Consider the following 22,069-nt stretch of genomic DNA (forward strand, 5'->3'; position numbering starts at 1 on the left):
GAATGCCAGCTGCTTTAAGAGCAGCATGTGCCAGGGGCATACAAGGGCTGGTTGTTACATTTCCAGAAACTTGGCAAGCCACTCGTTAAACTGTTAGTAGCTTGAAATAGGCCACAGTGGGAGTATTTACATCATGGAAATAGCCAACACTGCAAATGAGGACTCCCCCTCCCTCAAAGCTGGGTCCAGGACACCGGGAGCAGGTCCCAAAAAAGTTGATCTTTGAACCTGGAGCCTGGAATCAAGGGCACTGGTGGAGCAGAGCCAAAGCTGCCTGCAGCAGACAGAATTTGCTTGAGAAATGAATCTTTGTTACCGTGAATCACTGAGTTGTCGGCGTGGTTACCTCAGCGCGATCTATCAAAAGCTGGCTGATAACCAGGCCAGCGTCACTGAGTTTTAGTGAACACCAATGAGCCCCATCTTCATCTGTGCAGGCCTTGATTGGCGGATTTCTTGTAATAACTCGTGCCATCACACCTTGAACCTGGAAGGATGCAAACTGCACTCAGAGACTCCAGACGGGGAATCCAGGTCTTGGAAGGTTAATGGAAAGGTACGAAACAAAGATTACATTTTTAAAATCAGTCCACTACTGCATCCTTTTTAAACCTGGGCAAACACAAGTCTGTCACTCGTGGGCCGGGAGGGTTCAGGAGTGACTCCCCAGTCCGCTCAACGACCGGCCCCGCGTTACGGTCCCTCCTCCCCCGCTTCCCCGACGCGCGAATTGGGCGCTGTGTCTTTAAGGGGGCCGCGCGGTTTCCGCCCCGGACAAGATGTCTGCGGGGTCCCGACTCGCGGCGCCGCCGCCCCGCCGCGCCCCGGGGCCGGGTGAGTGCGGGCGCGCCCGGGGGGCCCCGGAAGCGGGCGGGGCGGCGGCGGGGGGGGCGCGGGGGCGGCCGGCCTCGGGGCCGCAGGTGAGCCGCCGCGCACAGCCCGTCCTGCCTGCGAAGGATGCGCTGGGACCCGGCTTCTGCGGGAGGCCCCGTGCGACTTCCTTCCGCACCTCCTTCTTGCTCCTTCTCTCCCGTCTCCCCCAAAAAACTTACTCGGGAATCTCGAAAACCATCCGCTCTGCCTTGACGACAGTCGCCTTATTGCAGACTTTGAACAGTGCAAGAGGGTGGGTGCCCGGGAGCGTGTCTGTCTCTAACGGAGACTTTCTTACTGTTCCCCACTTTGGGGAGGAGGAGCCGAAGGCAAGCCAGCTGCTCCGACAGGCATCCCCACCCCCACGCCACGGTGCTCAAACAAAAGGATTTTCTGATCCGCCTGGAGCCGACAGGAGCAGCTGGCTGTAACTGCTTACAGTAACCAGACGCCCAGAGCTCACCCAGCAAAGTTATTTTTCCCTCCTTGAAAGAAAAAAATAAGTACCTGCCACCATTCGAACTTCTCCTTAGCCAAGACTACAAAGATATGGTGTTTGAGAGAAACTGGTGTAGAAACAGCTTAATAAATTGACATAATTAGGGTAATTATTTTCTGCACTTTTCATTAATGTATTATTTGTATACTTTTTTTTGCCAAAAATAGCTTGAGGCAACGGACAGTAAAAAGTATATAACAACGTGTAAAAAGGCCGAGAGCTCAAACAAGGTAATTCTTAATTAAAAAGTCTTCGTGGTACACAAGCCTTCAAAGTAGGGCAGCTTTTAGTCCTTCTAATTCATATTAAATTACGTATTTTACAAGATAAAATGGATCAACACCCTTCTTTTTGGAAACATGTATTAAATAAAGTAATGTAGGTCTGAAATAAAAGTCCACTTTAGGGCAGAACACTTCACAATTTTCATTTTTAAAAAATGCATTAATAGAGAGAGTGTTTCTCAGCCTTTTAGCTAATGGTAGAGATATCTAAGAATTTGGCTTATGACGTTTAGAGAACATCTCTGATTCACCAGATAATAAGCTGTGGGTCCAATACATTTTTTTACAGTTCATATGCAAACTTTTGCCAAATTTTTCATCGTTAACCCTTTATTCCCTAACCTGGGGGTCCATACTTCACAGTTTAGAAGCCTTTTTGCTTCATCTGAGCCTTCAGCATGGTGATTCCTGACTAATTTTTCCCATTGTCTGGATCTGTTTATAAACAGATTAATACATGGCAGTAAACTAGTATTTCAACAGAGATGCACAGGTAACAGATGAATGAATTGTGGTTTCCTTGATCCCTCAGTTGTCAAGGCTAGTTATTTGTTTTAATCATTATGTTCTGTTTTGATTAAAGTCACTAGTGGATAAAGTAAATGAAAATGTTTGAGTGTTTCCACACAAGACTGTGTGGATTTCACATTAGTGTGAATTTCCCACCTAAAATCCAGGCTCAACCTGCTGGATTAATCCACATTAGCCTGGACTATAGAAGGACTGTTAGAACTATAATTCATTTGTTATTTCCTTTTGAGAACACTGCCTGGTTCTTTGGCTTTTGGCCTGCCTGATATTTTGTATATGTATAAGCGTAAGTATAAAATAAAATTAACTTTTGTGGGTGGTTTGTAGGATGATTCTCAATGTTATAGTCATATGGTGTGTGTCTATACCCATATTTACACAAATTATTCATCCAGGTTTTGATCTCTTCCCTTATTCTCCCTGAATTTTGGTATTCAGGGAGATCATATTTAGGAATATGGGTTTTAATTTGATAGACTATTAGAAGAATAAAACTTCTTCAGAGAATTTCAAATGCAGAGGTAATTAATGTGCATTTTTTTTCTTCCACAGAGTTAGACTTCTTATCATCCCTCCAGATAATGGATACTAGAATGAAACTCACCATGGTAAGTTCAGAGGCATGGTACCAACAACACTCCTCTCTCCTCTTCCATGAAATAACTAAAATCTACTTTTCTCCACCTGAAATTGGACTCAAAAATTTCCACTGTTAAATTAATTTCATGCTAGCCGTGCTTTTACTTAGCTTCAAGAAATTTTACTTTAAAATACGAGCTTGGAAGCCTAGTTATACAACTACAGAATTGGAACTTTATTTATTGGAGTCAGCACTGGTGGTAATGTGTTTTAGTCAGTTTTGTACCCTGAGCAGGATGGAAAAGGAGCGATGCTGAAGCAGAAGTGTCTGCATGAACATCTATCTGTGTTAGGGTCCCCGAGGCCCCCCTCCCCACTCCTCACGCATGAACACTGCTCTGACCTCTCCCACAGGCACCAGAATTATTGATTGAAGCATCTCTCCACCAGACAGTGGGCCTCCAGAGGGCAGGGACTATGCGGTGCTCCCACTGGCATCCTCAGCAGGAAGCACGTGCCTAACCCTGAGCAGGTGCACAAGGAGCCTTTGAATGAAGGAGTGGATGGATATCGGCAGAATCATCACATTCACTGGCACTTTTCTGGTAGTTTAAAAACTGTTTAAGGAAAAAATTAGGGGAGCTCTTATTTTTCATTTTGTTCTTGTGAGCTAACCATACAGTTAATGAATGTGCATTTTTGCTGGGTATTTGGTAAGGAAGAAATGCCCATCACAGGACGCCAGCTAACCAGACCTCCCTGTTATCTTCTACCTGGGTGATGAGCAACCTATTTTGCATGAAGATCAATTTAGGAAGTGAAAATAAATCTGGCTGGGGGTGGGGAGGTGGATCTGTGATTCTTTTTTATTTGCTTTTTGTATTAAAAAATGCCCAAGAGAATTCTTCCAATTTAAATTACCTACTCTATTGAGTAATAGAATGTCAAAGAGAAAAATAAGTGTCTTTTAGCCACTACGATCTTAATGTGGGCATGTTTGAACAGTAAATACTGGTAGCTTCTTTTTGTTCATGCCTTGAATTTATATAGCACTGGAGAGTCCAACAGCGAGATCATTTGCATTATCTGATTTCAGCCACCTGTTTAGAAGCAGATAATTTTATCATTTCCCTTGACAGATGCAGACATGGAGACTTGGGTGAGCCGGGGCTAAGAAACGTAAAGTTGGGCTCATTTCATTTAATGCAGCACCCCCTGAGTGCCTACCCTGTGCCAAGGAGGTGAGTGGGGTGGGCTGCTCTCCCAATGCATCCTGCATCTCCTGTGGATGCAGAATCTCCCTCTGCTCAAGCAGGGCACAGCGAACCACCCGACACCGAATGACCTCACAGGGTTCCCTCCAGGCCCAGATGGCAGTGCACTATGCCCCAAGGGACTGTTCCCTCCAGTCTCCATCGCTAAGGCTGCCTAGCCCTGCCTGAGCTCACATGCCTGAGGATTGTTTTATAAAATTACTTTTTATTTAGGTGTAGACCCTGCCATATCCACATTCTACCTAAATGTACACCCAGGATGGGCTGCACGCTTTCTTAGTGCCTTATTTCTTCTCCTTTGTGTTTACCTCTTCCCTTCTCCTCTCACATCAGCTGCCACCCCCTCCACCCATCGTGTGTCTCCTTCCTCCACATACATCTACAATCTTTACGTATCCTGTAAGATCTGTATTAGTTAAATAATAGTAAGATGACATATACATGCTTTTCTGCATCTTGCTCTTCTCCCTGAACAGTTCCTCCAGAAATCCCTCCAGGTCATGTGGCATAGCTCCAGTCCCTCCTTGTCATGGCCGCATACTATTCCCGATGTGAACACACACTATTTACCCAGCCACTCTCCTGCTTATAGGTGCTCCTGTCTCCAGTTTTTTGCCATTGTAAATAACACTGTAACAAACATCCTACTACACGTTACTTTACGTATTGGTACTTTTACTTCTACAGAATAGATTTCCTGGAGTGGGATCCCTCATTATACCTATTTTTAATTCATAGAAATTGCCAGATTGCTTTCCTAAAAGCCTTCACATGTCCACTAGTAATGCACTAGTGGACATCTTTTCTCTGCCTCCCTTCTGGCTTTGGCTGGCAGCCCTCTTTATTTTTGTTAGTGTGATGCATTGAAAATGAGACCTTGCTGTTAATTTAACAGCACTTCCCTGAAGATAAGTGATTCTGTGCGTCTTTTCACGAATTTCCTGGCCATCCGATTTTGCTCTTAGGTCACTTGCCTACTCATATTTCTTGCCCATGTTTCTGTTGGGTTGTTTGCCCTTTTCTCGGCAGTTTGTAAGAGCTCTTTGTGTGTTAGGGTGGTGGCTGATGATTCTAAAGCTTCTCTTCCAAGCCGAGATGGCTTCTCTCCCTCTGCGCAGTAGGGGTGGTTGAAATGAGCTCAGGGCTTGTTTAGCAGGGCTATGAAGGCGTTATGACTTGTGGCCACACTGTGGGTCACCCTAGATATTGAGTTTGAACAGAAGAGTGTATCGAGCCAAAATGTAGCTGCGTGTGGAGGACTGAGAAGGTGAGGCAGTCCTGTACCATGCTGCCTTCTACCGGTTAAGACCTCCGAGAGTGAAGGCCTGCCGAGGCAGAGGATGTCCCTCTGCCGCCCTCGGAGGGGCAGCCCTGTGCTGGCTGACATTTGTGATGCTGCTTGTCTCTGGCTCAGATGAGGCGTTCCACTAAGTCTCAAGGATTAAGACATCAAAATCAGTGCTTCTCGCCCTTGTTTCCAGCTTAGCTCTTCTAACAGATGGCATTCACGTATGTGGCACTCCTCTGGGCATCCCGGATTTTGTAGAAACTCAGAGACATCTTGCAGGGAGGTAAAGCATGACAGTAATTGGCCACGTCTGGCACTGTTAGGGGCACATCAGTAATGATTACTCAGACTTTGGCACAAGTAAGCGAGTCCACAGCTTATGCACAATTTTCAACCCCCGGCTCAAGAAAGCGTATCAGAATGCGAAACAATAGTCTTGATATTATAGAAAAATGCTAAATTTCTTTTAATTCATAAAATAAATACAGGGATTCATAATACTGTTCTCTCTACTTTTGTGTGTGTCTAGTAATAAAAAAAGGAACTCTGGAAAGATAAAATTCTAATGTAGAAGGGATGAAATTCTAAAAAAACAGTGTAGAGAAAATTTTAGATAAAGTTGGATGACAAAAAACATTTCTAAGACTAAAACCTGGTTCTGTTGACTAACCATAAAGGTTTACTAACCATAAAAAAATTATCCTTGAAGGTGGTCTGTAACTCCCCTCTTTGTCCCACCACTCCTGCTTTGGGACTTTAGCTATTTAATAAAGCTCTGGGGAAATCTAGCCTTTAATTTCTACAGACCTTTCATACTAATTGGTCATCATAAGTAACCATATTCAAATCAATGCCTGTTGTATCAGAAGATATGTAAATAGCTGTTTTGTTTAGAAGAGCCCTGGTACTTGTCTTTTTTTCACGATTCTGGTAAATTCGTTATCTTTTTTTAAAATGAGAGAGAGATGTTAAATGTCATGCCTGATCCTGAATGGACTTGCTTGGTGGGAAAAAAATACTGCGGTTTAGAAAACTGTAATGCATCTGTAACAAGATTATTAGCAATTGAATTAAAAGCTTACACTAAATACTATTATTATAGCAACTTATTTTTCCTGCTCTCATCTTTGTCTTCAGTCACTCCTAGTTGCATTTACAAAAGAGATTCTGGAACTATCACTTCATTGCTGACAGTGTGAGTGGGCACTGGCTATCTCATTGTGCACGGTTCTCCCAACTTGGCCTTGATCTTCCCCTGAAATAAGGTCTCAGATGAGCTCCAAGAGTCTCTCGTGTGTTCTCTTCTTATTTTTAGACTTTCAAAGCAAATTTGTCTAGAATCACACATCGGGTCCTTTGTGAAGTAGTTTCCTAAAGAATAAACTTCACCTTTTCTATCCCCCTCTTGTTTGATAGGTTATCAGTGGTAAACTGTTTCCTAACAGAAAAGACTGTGATGATAGGCATTGCATTGGGATCCCCGTTTTTTCTTTTTAAAGATTGGCACCTGAACTAACATCTTTTGCTAATCTTTTTTTTCTTCTTCTCTCCAAGGTCCCCCAGTACATAGGTGTATATTCTAGTTGTGGGTCCTTCTAGTTATGGCACGTAGGACGCCACCTCAGGATGGCCTGATGAGCGGTGCCATGTCCGCGCCCAGGATCCGAACTGGCGAAACCCTGGGCCACTGAAGCAGAGCACGCGAACTTAACCACTGGGCCACGGGCCGGCCCCTTGGAGCCCTTTAACACAGATATTTTGTAGGACAAAGCAAGAAGCTACTACTTTTCTTCCTTAATTAAAAGTATTGACCGAGCTTTCATCTTGCAAATATATGGGGGGGGCCATTTAGTTGGGATGAGCAGTATAGAAAACTAATTTATTTGTTTTACGACTTGAGCACCTATGAGAGGGTCTGAAACAATGAATGCCAGGACAGTACTTCCAGGATCTGTCCTTAAGGCTGGTTAATTGAATTCCTTTTGCTCAGCTGCCTGTCTTCTGAATTTACCCCCAGCACTGCTGACGCTTATGCTGCAGCTTCTACCTGAGGACCTGGGTTGGCTGGAAGCCCGGAGGCAATGAGGACGTGGCCCGCCATCTAATTTAAAGGTAAACGTTTAGAAAGCTGCTTTGTCTATTGCTATTTCCTAAATGGGCATATTCTAAAACATTTTAATGGCTTTTGGTACTGCCAATTTTCTCATAAGCGTATTGTCTTTAAAATCAGAAAAACAAAGATTTTTATCATGAAAAAGCACCCTCATTGAAAGCTTTTTAAAAGGTGACTTTAAAAAAGGCACTTTTGCCCCTAAAGTTTAAGAAACAAATTTTTCATCCCCAAAGCTTTATTTTCCCCGCCTTTCTAACGTTTGCTCTGCAGCATTGAGAGCAGAATACAAAAGGGAGCCCAGTGCTCTTACTCTGAAGAGCGTGGACAGTAACTCGTAGGCGAGAAAGGAGCCTGGTGCGAACCGATGCGGCCACGCGGCCCTGATTTCGCCAGTTCTTTCCATTTGAGAAGCGTGGCCGCCCAGTTTTAGTCTAAGTACTTGTTGGCTGGGGACCCACTTGATTTCTAAGAGAATTCCTAGTTAAGGAAAGAGGGCTAGACGTTGCTGACGTTTTGCCGCGGAATCAACAGGTAATACTGACAGAGAGCCCCGGTTATCTCCCCGAGGTGCCCGCGGGGTTTCCAGCCGTAGTCGCGGGGGGCAGGTTCTGCAGGCTGGCGGCAGCCTCGGGAGCCGGGGGCGCGCGTGTAATGCTGTCGTCGTTGTGCTTACCCTTCCCCGCGGAGCAGGCGCTGCGGAGGATGCGGAGCGGCGAGCCGCCGGGGACCATGGACGAGAGCGGCGCGCCGGCCGAGGCGGCGGCGCAGGGCGGCCCGTGCCCGGGGCTGGCTCCCGCGCCCGCCGGCCGCCTGGGGGCGCCCTACTCCGAGGCCTGGGGGTACTTCCACCTGGCGCCGGCGCGCCCGGGCCACGCGGCGGGCCGCTGGGCCACCTGCCGGCTGTGCGGGGAGCAGGTGGGCCGCGGCCCGGGCCTCCAGGCGGGCGCGCCGGCGCTGTGGGAGCACCTGAAGAGCGCGCACCGGCGGGCGCTGGAGGAGGCCGCCCGCCGCTCGCCGCCCGCCCCCGCGCCCGCCGAGGGCGAGTGGGCGCGCCTGCTGGAGCAGATGGGCGCGCTGGCCGTGCGCGGCAGCCTGCGGGAGCGCGAGCTGGCGCGGCGCGAGGCGGCCGTGGAGCAGGGCGAGCGCGCCCTGGAGCGCCGGCGGCGGGCGCTGCGGGAGGAGGAGCGCGCGGCGGCCCGGGCGCGCCGGGAGCTGCAGGCCGAGCGGGAGGCGCTGCAGGCGCGGCTGCGGGAGGTGAGCCGCCGCGAGGGCGCCTTGGCCTTGGCCGCTGCGCCGCCGCAGACTCCGCTCAAAGAGGATCCCGATGGGGAGCGGGATGGCTGCTTGGTGACCAGGGTCCTCCTGTAGCTGCCCCACCACCCCCACGCCAGCGCCCTTCCCAGCGCGCTCCGCTGACAGCGTCTCCAGCATCGCCTGGGAGCTGAATCGAGGCCCGCTGCCACCTCGCCGAATCGCAGTCTCCAGATGTGGGCCTTTGAGAAGCGCTTGGGGAGCCAGAGCAGAACCAGAAGTCACTTCTGCTCTGGGGTGCCGGGGGGCAAGCTCCAGCCGCCGTCTAGTGGGCTTCTGTGCGGGGGTGGCCTTCCTCGGGGCGCCTTCGGAAGTGAGCGCTCCAGCAGCCCGGTGAACCCTGATCACCCGGAGCCGTGGCCACCTTGTACCTGTTACTTCGAAAGGACGGACGCTTCCTTACACACCGAAGACTGTCACACCACGTGCCTGTACACCTGCCAGGGCAACCCAGGGTGGAGAGTGCATGGAAATGAGGCCAAAGCGGTTTACCCAAAAGAGAGTTACTCGTTTCCTGATGAGTGAGTCTTTAATGGGTAGTCGCTGCTCAACACCAAGTTCTGAAAAGGGGGCCAGTAGTTAGCCTCCCCGTGTCGAGTGCCTCCTCAGGGCCATCCCAGAGAGGCCCTCTGTTAGTCCCCGCAATGCCAAGTGCACCCGCTCTCTCCCCTGCCTGTCCTCTCTCCCATCCAGACCCAGTGGCAGCTGTGCTAAGCTTCCCCCCTCTCCGCCTCACACCTCCTGCCACAGGGCTTGACCTCCACCTCTGGTCACTGCGGTGGGGGCTTCCTTCCCCACAAGTCTCCACAGTGCTCACTTCTGGGCCAAAGGAGGAGGCTCCGTCCCATCTGAGGCCACCGGGTCCTCTCCCTGGGCCTTTGCTCCCCTGGTGCTCCTCCTCTCCTCTGTCTCCTTCCCTCCCTTTCCCCAGACTCCTCTTTCTCAGCAACGCCCATCTCCCTCATACTGAAAAGAAAGACCCCCTGCCTGGATGCTGCCCACGGAACAGCGTCCAAGGAGGTTACTAGACCTTGCTGCCTATACTTCCTCCTCATTCTTTCCTCCTTCATTCCGTGCTCAGCTTCCCCAATACGCTGGACTCTTTAAGAGGCCGCCACAATCTCCCAGCGCCAAAGGGGGTGATTTATTTTCAGCCTTCGTTTTGCTCAAGCTCTCCCTTCTTGAAATTTCTCCCTTGGTAGGTGGAATTTGCTCCTCCTCAGAATTCCTTTTGCTGATGTAGACTCATTCCCAAACAGTTTTTCTTCAGGTCTTTTTTTCCTCATTTTTTTATATTGAAAAATTTCAAGCATCCAGGAAAAGCTGAAAGGCTAGTACAATGAATACTCACAGAGACCCTCCGCCTAGACTGAACAGTTGTTAACATTGTGCCACATCTAATTTTTCTGCCCTCCACCACATACATGCCTGACATTTCATCCCTATTTCAGCGTGTATCTCCTAGGGATAATAAACACATTCTTCTGCATGCTTACGATTTCCTACTAGCCTCTAATATAGGGTCCTTAATCAAAACTCCCCAATTGTCCCAAGAATGGCTTTTTATCTTTTTTTAAAAACAGAGTCCAATCAAGGTTCAACTCTTGTACTATTTTTTTCCGTGACACTCACTTTTTGAAGAGTCCTGACCACCTGTCTTACGGAATGTCCTGTGTTCTGGATTTGTCCGATTGTTTCCTTAGGCCAACTGATGCACTCATTCTTGGCTCGTCTGCCTGTAGAGCGACACTAATCACTCCGCTGCCAGCGACTCCTGACTGCCTCCAGCCCCGAGTGCTCTCCTGGCGCCATCCTTCATCTTCAGTCCTCTCTGCATGTCTCACCTCCGCTTGCATAACCCATCACTACAGGTGGGAGGGACACAGCTGTTCCACTCCGCATCGCCACCCCTCACCCAATCACATTTCCTGGGCTCTTAAATGTATCAGGCACATGCTGCACACCTGACATGTGTTATCTCACTCTTCTCACAGCAGCTCCCTGGGGAGGGATTAGGACCATGCCCATTTTACAGCTAAGGAGACTGAGGTAGAGAGGGGTAAGTAGTTTGTACAAGATCACACAGCTGGTAAGTAGTGGAGTTGAGATCCAAATCCAGTGTCCACCTCCAGAGGCCATGCTCCTAGCAGCTGTCCTGTCTCCCTTGTTACTCAGTCACCAGGCGGACAGCTGTTTCCTTCCTCCAATTCTAGGCAGTACCATCAGTGACATGTACTGAGCATTCACCATGTGCCAGGGCTGTGCTAAATGCTTTACAAGGATAATTGCCTGCCACGCAGCAACCCCAGGATGTAACTGCTGGTATGCCCACTTTGTAGAGTCAGGCCCAGGGGAGCTAACTAATGTCTTCACAGTCACACAGCTGCTAAGAAGCAGAGTGGGATTTGAACTCCAGTCTCACTGAATCCTAGGCCCCTGATCTACTGAGTGCATTTCTACAAAATATCACAGCTGTCTTCCTCTGATGCCAGCTGCCCAGCGCAGGCCCCATTTATCATTCGTCTGGGGTTCATCTTCCGATCCTTGTCTTCCTCCACTGCCTCCTGCCTAACACACAACTTGGCCAAAGGAACTGTCCTAAGCCAACAGTGATCATATCACGTTTTCTGCTCAAAGGCCGCCAAGATCACCCGTCATCTACAAGCTCAGACTCCGTGGCAGGATAGTCAAGCTCCCCACGCTGTGCCAGTCTTACCAGTCCCCTCTACATACGCTGTAAGCTCCAGCCAGATTGCACTCCTTGTTCTTCCTGATGTCCCCTGGTCTTGGCACCTCTATGCCTGTTTGCCTTCCCTCCACTTAAAAAACCCCTTCAATTCTGAGTATGAAAGATCCCACCCATTTTCTGAGACCAAGCCCACACTCAGCAGCCTGCATGAAGCTGGCTTTGATTCCTCACTTAGTCGATTCCTTCCTGCTCTGGACTCATAGCATTTTGTATTTCACAAACCTTAGAACAGGGATCTAGCATACGCTTTGTGGATTCTTGTACGACGCCCTTACCAGACCTTGAGCCTTTGGGGGTAGGAATGGAGTTTACTCATCCTTCTACTCCCACAGTGCTTTGCAGATAATAGCTGCTCAAATATTTGAGGCACTGAACCCACTCAATGTATTAAAGATTTTTACAAGTTAGTTTTCCCATAATTATATTAATAATTATTCATCTTTAGTTCTGAGTAGAATTCATAATAGGAAAAATAACCTAAAAGGAAATAGCAGTAATACTTTTTTTAAAGCTATTTAATCAACAAAGATTTAGTAAGTGTCGGTTATTGGGCTGCTTGGTTTGAATTCAATCAACTATTCCAGCATGTCATTATCAGGAGTGTTTTTCGTAAAACTTCTTTTTTCATTATACAAGTAACACGAAAGCAATACCCCAATCTACAAAGAATGGCAGAAAAAAAAGAACTCCCCCACAGTCCTGTCACCTCGGTAAAATGGCTATTGGTATATTAATGTAGTTTATTTGTCTTTTGCAATTTTTACATTACTCTAATAATAGTATAAGTTATTTCTCTTAAGTATGGAAATCTAACTTAATGTGGATTTATAAGTTGGGCTATAAGATCTGAATCTGGACTTTTCAGAAGAAGACAAATCTACAAATGGTATTTCTTTTTTTTTTTTTCCTTGAGGAAGATTGTTGCTGAGCTAACGTCTGTGCCAATCTTCCTCTATTTTGTCTGTGGGACACCACCACAGCACGGCTTGATGAGCAGTGTGTAGGTCTGCACCCGGGATCTGAACCTGTGAACCCTGGGCTGCCGAAGTGGAGCATGCGAACTTAACCACTGCACCATCAGGCTGGCCCCTGTTATTCTTCTATTTCATCAATTGTTAGAACCATTAAAATAAGCAAAGATTTACTTTTAGAGTCTTAACTGCTCCCTCAAGAAGGTTGGCTAAGGGGAGTGCCAATTGCCTGTTGAGGGGCAGGAGAACAATTACCCTGACTGGTGACTGAGTGCTGGCTGTGGGAGTTAAGACACTTTACTTCGAGCTTTATACACTTCTGCACTGTTATAATTTTTATAACAAGCATGAATACTTTTATAATAAAAAATAAAATTACTTACATTTTGCAAATGGAAACTCCTCACCATTAGCATTCAGCTTCCTTAGTTAAAATAAACAAAACCTGCAACACCAGGACTGACGTAATCCCCACTTCCAGAAAATCCTAGAAAGAAACATAGCCCTTGTGCAGTCCAACTCTGTCATCTAACAGAGGAGAAACAGAGTGGCCTGTCCACTCTCAGGAGACAGTGGCTATGGCGGCTCACCTGCCTCCAGCCTCAACAGACAGGCTGCTGCTTTGGCCTTAAGGGCTTCTGCTCACTCACCTGGCAAAGCAAGAAGGCTACCTGGAGCAACCAGCCAAGCTGGCAGCCCGATGTCAGCTAAGCCGTGGGACTTGAGTGGGCACAGGTGGGTTCCAGGGATTGCATCGGCCTCTCTGGCTGTGGCACAGCCTGCTCAGAGAGGTCACTGCCAATGGGTGAGTGACATACCTTGCCTACATCTGCAGGGCTTCCCTGGATTTAGGCAACAGCTTGCTACTTGGACTACCTGGGTACTGCCTTTGAGAGCAATGCATGCAATGCCTTAGCGAGGTGGATGGGATGCTGGAACCGGACTGCCCTGAACACAACTCCTCCACTCCTGCCATGATGTAGAGTGATCAGTCACTTCTTTCGGTTGACATGTGGCAGGGAGGAGGGAGTGTGGGCAAAGGAGGGTAATGACAACTGAGCCTAGAACAGCTGGGGCCCTGTACACACCCAAGTTATCATCCTTAGAGGCTGGAAAAGGGGAGGGTTGGCTGGTTTGAGCTGAGTTTCTACTTTACATAGCTGTCCATGTCTCAGAAGGGAGTCATAAACGCTGGGCTTTTGATTTTGTTTCGTTTTGCTGCTGTGGACTCCCCGGGGAACTCTTTCTAAAGGTTTGACCATCTTACCTTTCCACAGCCCGAATCTGTTCCCCTTTGGCTCTAATATGCTATGATCACGTGAAATACAGTGAAACATCAACTAAACTTTGAGTGAATCGGTTGCTCTGTTTAATTGGATTTTCTCGACTGCAGACTTAGAAAAAAATGTTGAAAGTCACATATGTACGCTTGTTACTAACAACAATAGGAGTATAGCAAGCTTCTTCCACAGTACTGCAGTACTATCGGATTCACTACCTAGAAATGAAAATGTGTGCAGAGCAATGAGCACACTCTTGCGTACTCTACTCTTTGTCCTCACGACACCCTGCAGGCAAGGCAGGTCTAACTGTCCATGTTTAACAAATGAGGCCCCACACTTCAGCAAGGTGAAGGGACCCTCTGAACACCACACAGCTAGGAAGTAGCAGATTGCAGGCTGGAGCTCGATCCCCGGATCCCAGTCACACCTGTGGCCAAACAGCTGCACTTGCTTCTAGGCCTCTCTCGGCCCACCTTTCAGCGGTGCCGGGGCCTCTGGATCCTGGCCTGAGTGCTCGGTGACACTTGGGCTGGTGTTGGCTACTCCCAACCACCACCTCTGGTGCTGGGGGAAGCCAGCTAGCTCTCCGAGAGGAGACAAGGTCAGCCTCTGTATCAGTTCCTCATTGCTGCTCTAACAAATTACCACAAACTTCATGGCTTAAGACAACACAAAGGCATTACCTTGCAGTTCTGCAGGTCAGAAGTCTGAAATGGATCTCAAAGTGTTGGTAGGGCTGCGTTCCTTTCTAAAAGGCTCTAGGAGAGAATGCGTTTTTTGCCTTTTCCAGCTTCTAGAGGCTGCCCACATTCTTTGGCTTCTGGCCTCTTCCATCTTCAAGGCCAGCAAGGGCCAGTCCTTCTCACATTGCCTCACTCTGCCTCCGTCTTCCACATTTAAAAGACACTCTCCTTATCTTCAGGTCAGCTGGTTAGCAATCTGATTCCATCTGCAAACTGAATTCTCCCCTGCCTGGTGACATATTGACAGGTCCCAGGGATTAGCACAGACATCTTGGGGGGTATTATTCTGCTGCCACAGGCATGATACTGCCTGGCACGGTCTGGGGCGTGTGTGAGAAAGGCATGTGCTTGATGGGAAGCCCCTCTTCCCCAGAAATCAATACCTTAGTGGGGGTCCTAACCTCTCCCCTCTTATATCTTAGTCTCTCTGCCCAGGGCAGGGAGCACTCAGACTTTTCTGAGACAGAAAGTTGGAAGGTGGGTATGAAGGATCCCTCTTGGGGGGAAGAGGCCTCCATAGTTCTGAGAACCTTTGTAAATTCGTGCACTGACTAAGACCCCGTTGACTTGTACCTGTGAGGAGCTGATCATGCCTTTGGAGCCCAATGCGAATTCAAATCTAAGCTGCTAGCCATGTGTGTTAGCTGTCACCTTGGCGACCACCTTAAGCCCTCTGAAACCCAGTTTCCTCATCAGTAAAATGAGGACAACACATACCTTACAGAGTCGTCATGAAGACTAAGGAAGATATTTAGGCAAATTCTGACATGTAGTTTAAACTCAGTAACTACAGCTTATATTTCTCTTCCTTCTCTGAATGGGAGCTCAAAACCAATCCAAAGGAGCTCAGAACAAGCAGGTTCCCTGGGGAGATCTCCAAGAGCAGCTGCACACCAGCCACAAAGGTTTGCCAAGTCACTTTCCTTCAGGATAGAAATATTTTTCTGTCAAAACATAAACTTCATGCCTGATTTGCGAAATACACAAATCCAGTCAAAACTCAGTATGACTCGTGACTACAAAGTAATCTGACCAACCTTACAAGTCAATATATCAAAATCTATCCATCTGAGTACTTTCCCTTCAAAGAAGTCACCTTGGGAAACTATACAGTAGTTCCAAAAATGCTTCCCTGCTTAAAACATTTCTGGAACTCCTCCTTTAGAGTAGCCCTCGGAGTCTCTGGCACATTCTTTAAAACATCCTTAAGTTGGCAAATATCCATCTTTCCAAGAAAAATTAGATTTTTAAAAGAGCTGCCAGTTACTCAGAGCCCAGGCTGGCGAATATGGTGCTGATTAACCAGATTAACTTTCCTGGTTAATCAGGTGTGGTTACAATAAAGCAACGATGATTATTTTTGTGTGGCTCATAAATTGGCCTTGATAGTGTTGTATATTAAGGTTAAGTAAAGGGAACATGGTCATAGTAGAGATTAAAGCCCATTTTAGTGGGTTTATGATGTGAATGAATTCAGATAGCACTGGGAGTCATTACATATTTAAATAGTATTAAATGTTTCCTTTTATGAAAATCTTAATTATGACATTCTCTGAAATCTGATTTCACAGTATTAAAATGAAGGCTTTAAGGAAAAGCATTAAATGTTAATGAAAGTTTTATTATTTCAGTATATATTCTCCTGGGCCTTTGGTCAAGATAAGTAATGATCAGGTGAATGAGCTGGCAATCTTCCTGGCCTCTGAAGTCTACCAGTAATTGGAAGCTAAGTAACACACTGTCACATGTTTAAATACATTTAATAATATTCCACCAACTTCTCTGTGTCTTTTGCTTTCTGGGCAATGAAATACCAGAGCATTTTTACATGGACGAAGAAAGCTAGCTTTTTATTGGGAGAGTTTCTGAAAAGGCATTCTCACTCAGCAGGCAGAAGACAGTGTGCCTCTGTTCACATTAACCTCCCCGAGTGTGTCTGCTCCCCATCCTCCAGGGACTGGTTGATGTACATGTTCCCCATCAACTCCAATTTCCAGTGACCTGATTCACGTTGCCTTTTTTTTTTTTTTTGTTCTTCAATGATTTATTGTTCAGATTTAGAACCACAAAATCCAAAAGTCTGAGCAGGCAGTTACTATTCTTCTCAGGTAATCAGAAGAGATACATAATGAAATGAAGGACTGCAGCCTCAGTAAGGTTTTACTGTTGTCTACATATCCAAAACCCTCAAAAACATGGCTAAAAGTTTTTTGAAGGCAGAGTTTATAAGATTCCCCTAAAATGGTCTGGTTTCAGGACAGATCTGAAAACAATTTTTAAAAAATTGCTCCCTCCCTCTCTGCCCCAAGAACTTTGGCTTTTGAAAATACTTTGAAATGAACAAAAACTGTTTTGGATTAATACTCTTTTTGGAACTATCAAGGCCTTCATGTGACTACTTGGCCTTTACATTCTACCAAATACTATCTAAAAATAAATGTTAGCTCCAAGAAGGCAGAGCGTCTCGTCCGGTTTGTTGACGGCTGCACCCTAGGCCTAGAATAGCACCTGGCTGTACGAAGGGCCTCACGCCTCTGCTGAACGAACGCACACTGTTCAAAGATCTTTATATGAAAGTATCTGAAATCTCCTATTTCTTGGAGTTCTCTCTGCAGCTTCCCTGCTCCCACAGGGTACAGGGTAGGCCTGCTAGATCTTTCTATCCTGTCTCCAGAGGGCTCCAATTCTGAAGTCATGCAGAACCCACTCCTTCGAGGATAACGAGGGTCACCTACAGTACCTTCTACCCTTTCTCATTGTCTTTCTCACTACGAGTCTGCTGCTCATTCTCCAATATTCATTAAGAGATCCAGCTCCTGACCCAGTCTTCTGGTCCACACCTATCTCCTATCATCTCCTCGGAGAATGAAGATGACCATCCACTCACTCACCTCATCCCTCACTTCAATAACCACCATCTCCACTCCAGGATTCTACTCCTACAACTGCGCCCTTGACACTGGTAGCATGGCATAATAATACTAATAATTGCTAATATTTGAGGGCTTCTTATGCGCCAGACAATATGTTCAGTGCCACACAGGCTTTATCTCATTTACACTCCCCAACAACCCCATGATGATGTTAGGGTAGAGAAGTTTAAATAAATCTTTAAATGTCACTCAGCTCAGGAGTGGTGGAGCTGTCATTTGAACCTAGGTAAGTGAGACTCTTCAGCCTGTGCTCTTAACTGTCCCACTGGGATGAAAAGAATCAAGATTTAACCCTACCTCTGCCACTCTGTCACACAGGCTTCCTGACCTTGAGCAAAATAAAAACCTCTCTAAGCCTCAGTTTTCTGATTCATGAAATACTGGCAGGCATAAAGAAGATTTATGTTAAGTGCCTACCACAATGCCTGACATACCGTGAATGTGTGTCCATCCATCCTATCAACAAATGCTTACTGAGCACCTCCTAAGTACCTAATCCTTTGGTAGGTACTGAAGACACAGCAGTGAGTAAGACAACAAGGTCCCTGCCTTCACAGGTCTGCACAGCACCTATGGGTGCTCAATCAATATGTGACAGATGGAACAAGCCCTCCAAGGAGATCTGCCAGTCTCCACCCAGCCTCCCTTCAATCAGCCAAGTTATTCTGCTATAAAGCAACCTAATGAGTGCCCTTCCTTGCTTAAAATTCTTCACAAATTCTTGTCAAAGAGATAAATCCAAATTTCTTAACAAAATATGCAAGAACGGCTGTGGGTAAGTGACTCAGTTCCTCTCCCCACCTCACGCCCTCTTCTTTAAGCAGTGAAACCCTTTCTTCATAGGTAATCTATTTGGAAGACTGAATTGAAAACCAGATCAATGTAAACCTATTCTGGAAACAGCACAAGCCCTTGAGTCACCAGTTTGGCATCTTCCTGTGGATCATGGTGGAGGATTTGCAAACCACTGCTCTACATCCTCTTCGTAGCCTCAGTTCCTGGCATGTTTCCTCGGGCGCATAAAACTATCCGTAAAGGCACCTGCAGTTCTACAAACCCACCGTGCTCTTTCACTTTGAGGCTACAAGTGTATACGCCAGGCATGGTGCTAGGCACTAGGAATGCAGTAAGTGAGCAAAACCAAGGTCTTGCCCACATGGCACTTAGGAATCTAGACAACTAGCATACCAATCACACAAATTAATATACAACTGTGAACCAAAATAAGTAGTCTAAACAAAACAAATAGGGATTTCCAAGAACATTTATCAAAGGCAATTAGACTAGGGGGACAAAGGAGGCCTCCCTGAAGAAGCAGCAATTAGCAGAGGTCTAAAGAATACGTCAGAGGGAAGAAGGTAAAAGGCTGGAGGAAGAGCATCCCAGACACAACAGAACACAAGCGCCCTGGGAGGACAGGGCACGGCACGTGTGAGGAGCTGAAAAGAGGGCCAGCGTGCTGCAGCCCAGAGAAGAAGGGGGAGAGTGACACAAGGAGGACTGGAAAATGTGGCAGTGGCTAGACCAGGCGGGGTTTTATGGGCTAGGGTTTTGTGTTCTGTCCTCAGAGTAACGGGAAGCCAAGCCACTGGAGGACTGAAACAGAGATGACGAGACAGGAGCTGTGAAGAAACTTCGTCTGCAGTGTGGATGGACTGGAAGGAGGAAGGCGGGACTGCAGGCAGACCTGTTAGGAGGCTAGAGGAAGAGTCCCAGGGAGTAGTGACAGTGAATTGACTTAACATACTGGAAATCAGGGGGAAGGCAGGAGCGGAACAGAAGATGACTCCTAGGCTCCGGATTGCATGACTGGACAGATGGCGCTGCCAGCTGACAGAGTGAACTGGAAGAGACCGGGCTTGGAGAAGGCTGTGTTCACTCCTCGATAAAGCGGCCTTTAAGGTGACTTTGAGTTGGAGATGTATCCTGGCTAAAACAACCTGGAAGTCCCAGGTATATAGATGGTAAAGGCAAATGGGTACATGAGAGTCAAATGTCTGGGGTTGAGCCCCGAAGGCCTCTCCACTTCCTGGAGTTGCATTCCTACTTATTGTAAATGTGTGTGAATACACAGAGCTAACGACACAATTACACCTGCTTTAAAGTTCAAATAAGGAAATAATGAAAAGTGAAAGTCCACTCACTCCTTGGGTGATTAATATTAACAATTCAATACATACCCTTATATATATATATTTTTAAGTGGGATTATGCAATACATACTTTTCTACAATCTGCTTTTTAAAACCAGCAATGCAATGAGAATGCTCTTCTCCATCAGAGTATAGATAGTTCTAGCTTACTCATTTGCAGGGCTGCAAAGTATTACACAGCAGGGCTGCATCACAGTCTAACCAATCACCCAGTCCCCAGTGATGGACAGTTGGGTCGTCCGCCCACTCAACATCCACCGTTCCTTCTGCCTTGCTCACTGAACCCCGCCTCTGTCCCAGCAGCAACATGGTCAGCCCCAGTGATGGCTCCTGACTGGCCTAAGCCGACTGAGACCATCCTGTTGCCCACCTTCTCCACTTCCCTTGCAGCAGCTATGGGTAGTCACATGATCAGGTGCAGGCTAAGGACCCCAAGGAGAAGTTGCTGTGAGAGCTTTTGAGCAAGCTTTTGCTTTCCTGATGAAAGAGGACTGACCCAAACATCGCTCTTTCCCATTGCTTCCTGTTTTGGACATGAAAATGATGACTGGAGTCTCAAAAGCCTTTTTGCAACCACAAGGCCATAAGCCAACACTGAGAATAACAGAGCAGAAAGGCAGAGAGAAAGCCTAGGCCCTGATACACACAGACACACACACATACACTGACTCATTTTAGAGAATCCAAATGTATTTCCACTTCAAAGTCAGAAAAAGCAAAATGAAATGTTGGGGGATCAAAGATTCAGAGCAGAGATATAAGTAATGCCCTACAAAAATAAGCAGCACACTTAGCGCAAGATGATGGGGAAAATACTTTCAACTGTTCCTGAGAGCACCTTTAGGTGTTGGGTCCAGAAATGCCTTTCTGGCTCCCTGCCAAGCACATCCCTCTGTCCTGCAACTTGATAGGATGGCCTTTGTACACAGTCTCTGACACTTCTTGCATTCCTTTGTTTGAGATTTCTATCTTCTTTTGCCTGCAATTTGAAAATGTGCCAAATTAAGAAATAATCTTTTACATGAAAAGTTGAAAGGTGTTTGATTTAGGTGAGCCATTGCTTTTCATAATGTCACCACTAGAGTAAAAAGGAAACATCAGAAGTAAAAACTTTTAAAAGCAAAAAAAAAAAAAAATCCTTTCTGAGAAAAAGTGCTTCCTAGCTATTTAATTCTGGAAAACAATTTCTGTTATTTTACTCCAATATTGATGGTTTCTTCTGTTCCCAATTTTGCCAGTTTCTCATGGTTCTGGCACAAATATAAGATGTTAGATTTTGCAAAATTCAGCAACTTGTAGCTCCACTTAAACACATAAAGGCTATTAAATTAATAAATGTAAACTTTGTAAATAAACTGTAATTTAAGATATTAGACACAAAACAATTTTATGTGTAATCCAAATTGTACATAATTCACATCTATGCTTCTAAACAAATAGAAGCTCACATTTGTACTTTTACAATTTACAAAGTGCTTTTATATACATTTTCTCATTTTCTATTGAAGACAGACATGTGAGATAAGTGTTATTCTTATTCCACAGATGGAAACAGACCCAGATATTAGTCAGTGCTTTAACCACTATGCAGTGTAGCCCTGAGACTTTACATCTGCAAAGCGTTTTAATAATGCAAATATCACACATATTTCAATTTTTGTCACCATTTTTAAATTTCCATTTTCTTAACAAAAAACAATGAAAAATTTTTCTGCAATCTAGTAATAAAAACGAGAAATATTACCTAGACAGTTGTATACTACCACAATGAGTGAGATCCACCAGAAGCAAAGTCTACTAACTATATACAGGGCACCAGTATCAGAACTACACTGACATGAGTAATTTTTTCTATTTTAGAAAAAATAATACAGGATACTCCTGTTGCCTCCAAGTCTAATGGTGTGTGTGTGTGTGTGTGTGTGTGTGTGCGCGCTAGGGTGTGTAGATGGCCAAGAAGGATACAGAAGAATACTTTATCAGCTTTGGAGTAACAGGGCCTGTGGTTATCCCAGCTTAGGCCTACAGGGACTTGACAATTTGCTTGGCCATGTCTCATCTTTAGTAATAAACTTATTTTTCTTTCCTCGTCCCCCTTTCTTCCTAAATACCCTGTACCATTTGGACTAGAAATTCCAACAGGTAGACTTTCTTTCTGAATTATCTTCCCTACTGTATAATTTTTTTCAGAATTTTCCTTTCCTATTTCTAAATCTTGAAGACATTTCTTTATAGTAGATGAGGGAGCTATAGCTCATATTCACTGTCAGGAAAGGGTCGGTTCCAGCATTAATTTCCCAGCAAACAGCTGAGAGAAAAGCGGAACAGCGAGGGATAGCACAGCGGTCAGTGGCAGAGCAGTGACACCTGCACGCAGGGAGCCGCACTGCAGCTCTCCCCTGCTCCACGGGAGCTTTCTTCCTGCTCTGCAACTGAAAGAGGAAAACTCGGGCTGGTCGTGAGTTCAAAGCAGACCACTGTGTTT

General features: G+C 46.2%; 2 protein-coding genes, 1 long non-coding RNA gene and 1 other non-coding gene across 23 annotated transcripts in view; 2 read left to right on the plus strand and 2 right to left on the minus strand.

The window, feature by feature from the left end:
* LOC139046231 (uncharacterized) overlaps positions 1-1,533 on the minus strand; it is a 50,759-nt gene extending 49,226 nt beyond the window's left edge. For 3 of the 6 annotated variants that reach the window (XR_011506041.1, XR_011506046.1, XR_011506043.1), the window contains exons 1-2: positions 1,053-1,533; positions 317-487 (exon numbers count right to left, since the gene is read on the minus strand). This is a non-coding gene — a long non-coding RNA (uncharacterized lncRNA). Of the gene's footprint in view, positions 1-316; positions 537-1,052 lie in introns of all 6 variants that reach the window. The other 3 variants (XR_011506045.1, XR_011506044.1, XR_011506042.1) reach the window with 3 other exon arrangements.
* ZBED3 (zinc finger BED-type containing 3) lies at positions 417-12,865 on the plus strand. Of its 15 annotated transcripts, XR_011506039.1 has the most exons (8): positions 579-834; positions 1,540-1,602; positions 2,740-2,795; positions 3,181-3,371; positions 3,906-4,007; positions 7,346-7,440; positions 8,132-11,488; positions 12,419-12,865. XR_011506039.1 is itself a non-coding variant. In XM_070517907.1 (7 exons), exon 7 carries the CDS (start codon positions 8,144-8,146, stop codon positions 8,807-8,809), a length of 666 nt encoding a protein of 221 aa, XP_070374008.1. In that variant the 5' UTR covers positions 417-556; positions 1,540-1,602; positions 2,740-2,795; positions 3,181-3,371; positions 3,906-4,007; positions 7,346-7,440; positions 8,132-8,143; the 3' UTR covers positions 8,810-12,865. The 15 variants fall into 15 exon arrangements, 14 of the variants coding, with proteins under 14 accessions (XP_070374008.1, XP_070374014.1, XP_070374011.1 ...); XM_070517907.1 differs by lacking the exon at positions 579-834 and adding an exon at positions 417-556 and having other exon boundaries at positions 8,132-12,865; XM_044777981.2 differs by having other exon boundaries at positions 8,132-12,865.
* On the plus strand, positions 5,293-5,430 carry LOC123289101 (small nucleolar RNA SNORA47). Its single transcript, XR_006532868.1, has one exon. It is a non-coding gene; the product is annotated as a small nucleolar RNA SNORA47 (small nucleolar RNA).
* The window catches only part of AGGF1 (angiogenic factor with G-patch and FHA domains 1), a 41,935-nt gene continuing 32,314 nt past the window's right edge, over positions 12,449-22,069 (minus strand). Inside the window, exon 15 of the mRNA XM_014830062.3 lies at positions 12,449-20,563. The gene's annotated coding sequence lies outside the window, so the exon portion shown is untranslated. The remainder of the gene's footprint in view (positions 20,564-22,069) is intronic.

The sequence above is a fragment of the Equus asinus genome, chromosome 9 (assembly GCF_041296235.1).
Source record: "Equus asinus isolate D_3611 breed Donkey chromosome 9, EquAss-T2T_v2, whole genome shotgun sequence".
NCBI lineage: Eukaryota > Metazoa > Chordata > Mammalia > Perissodactyla > Equidae > Equus > Equus asinus.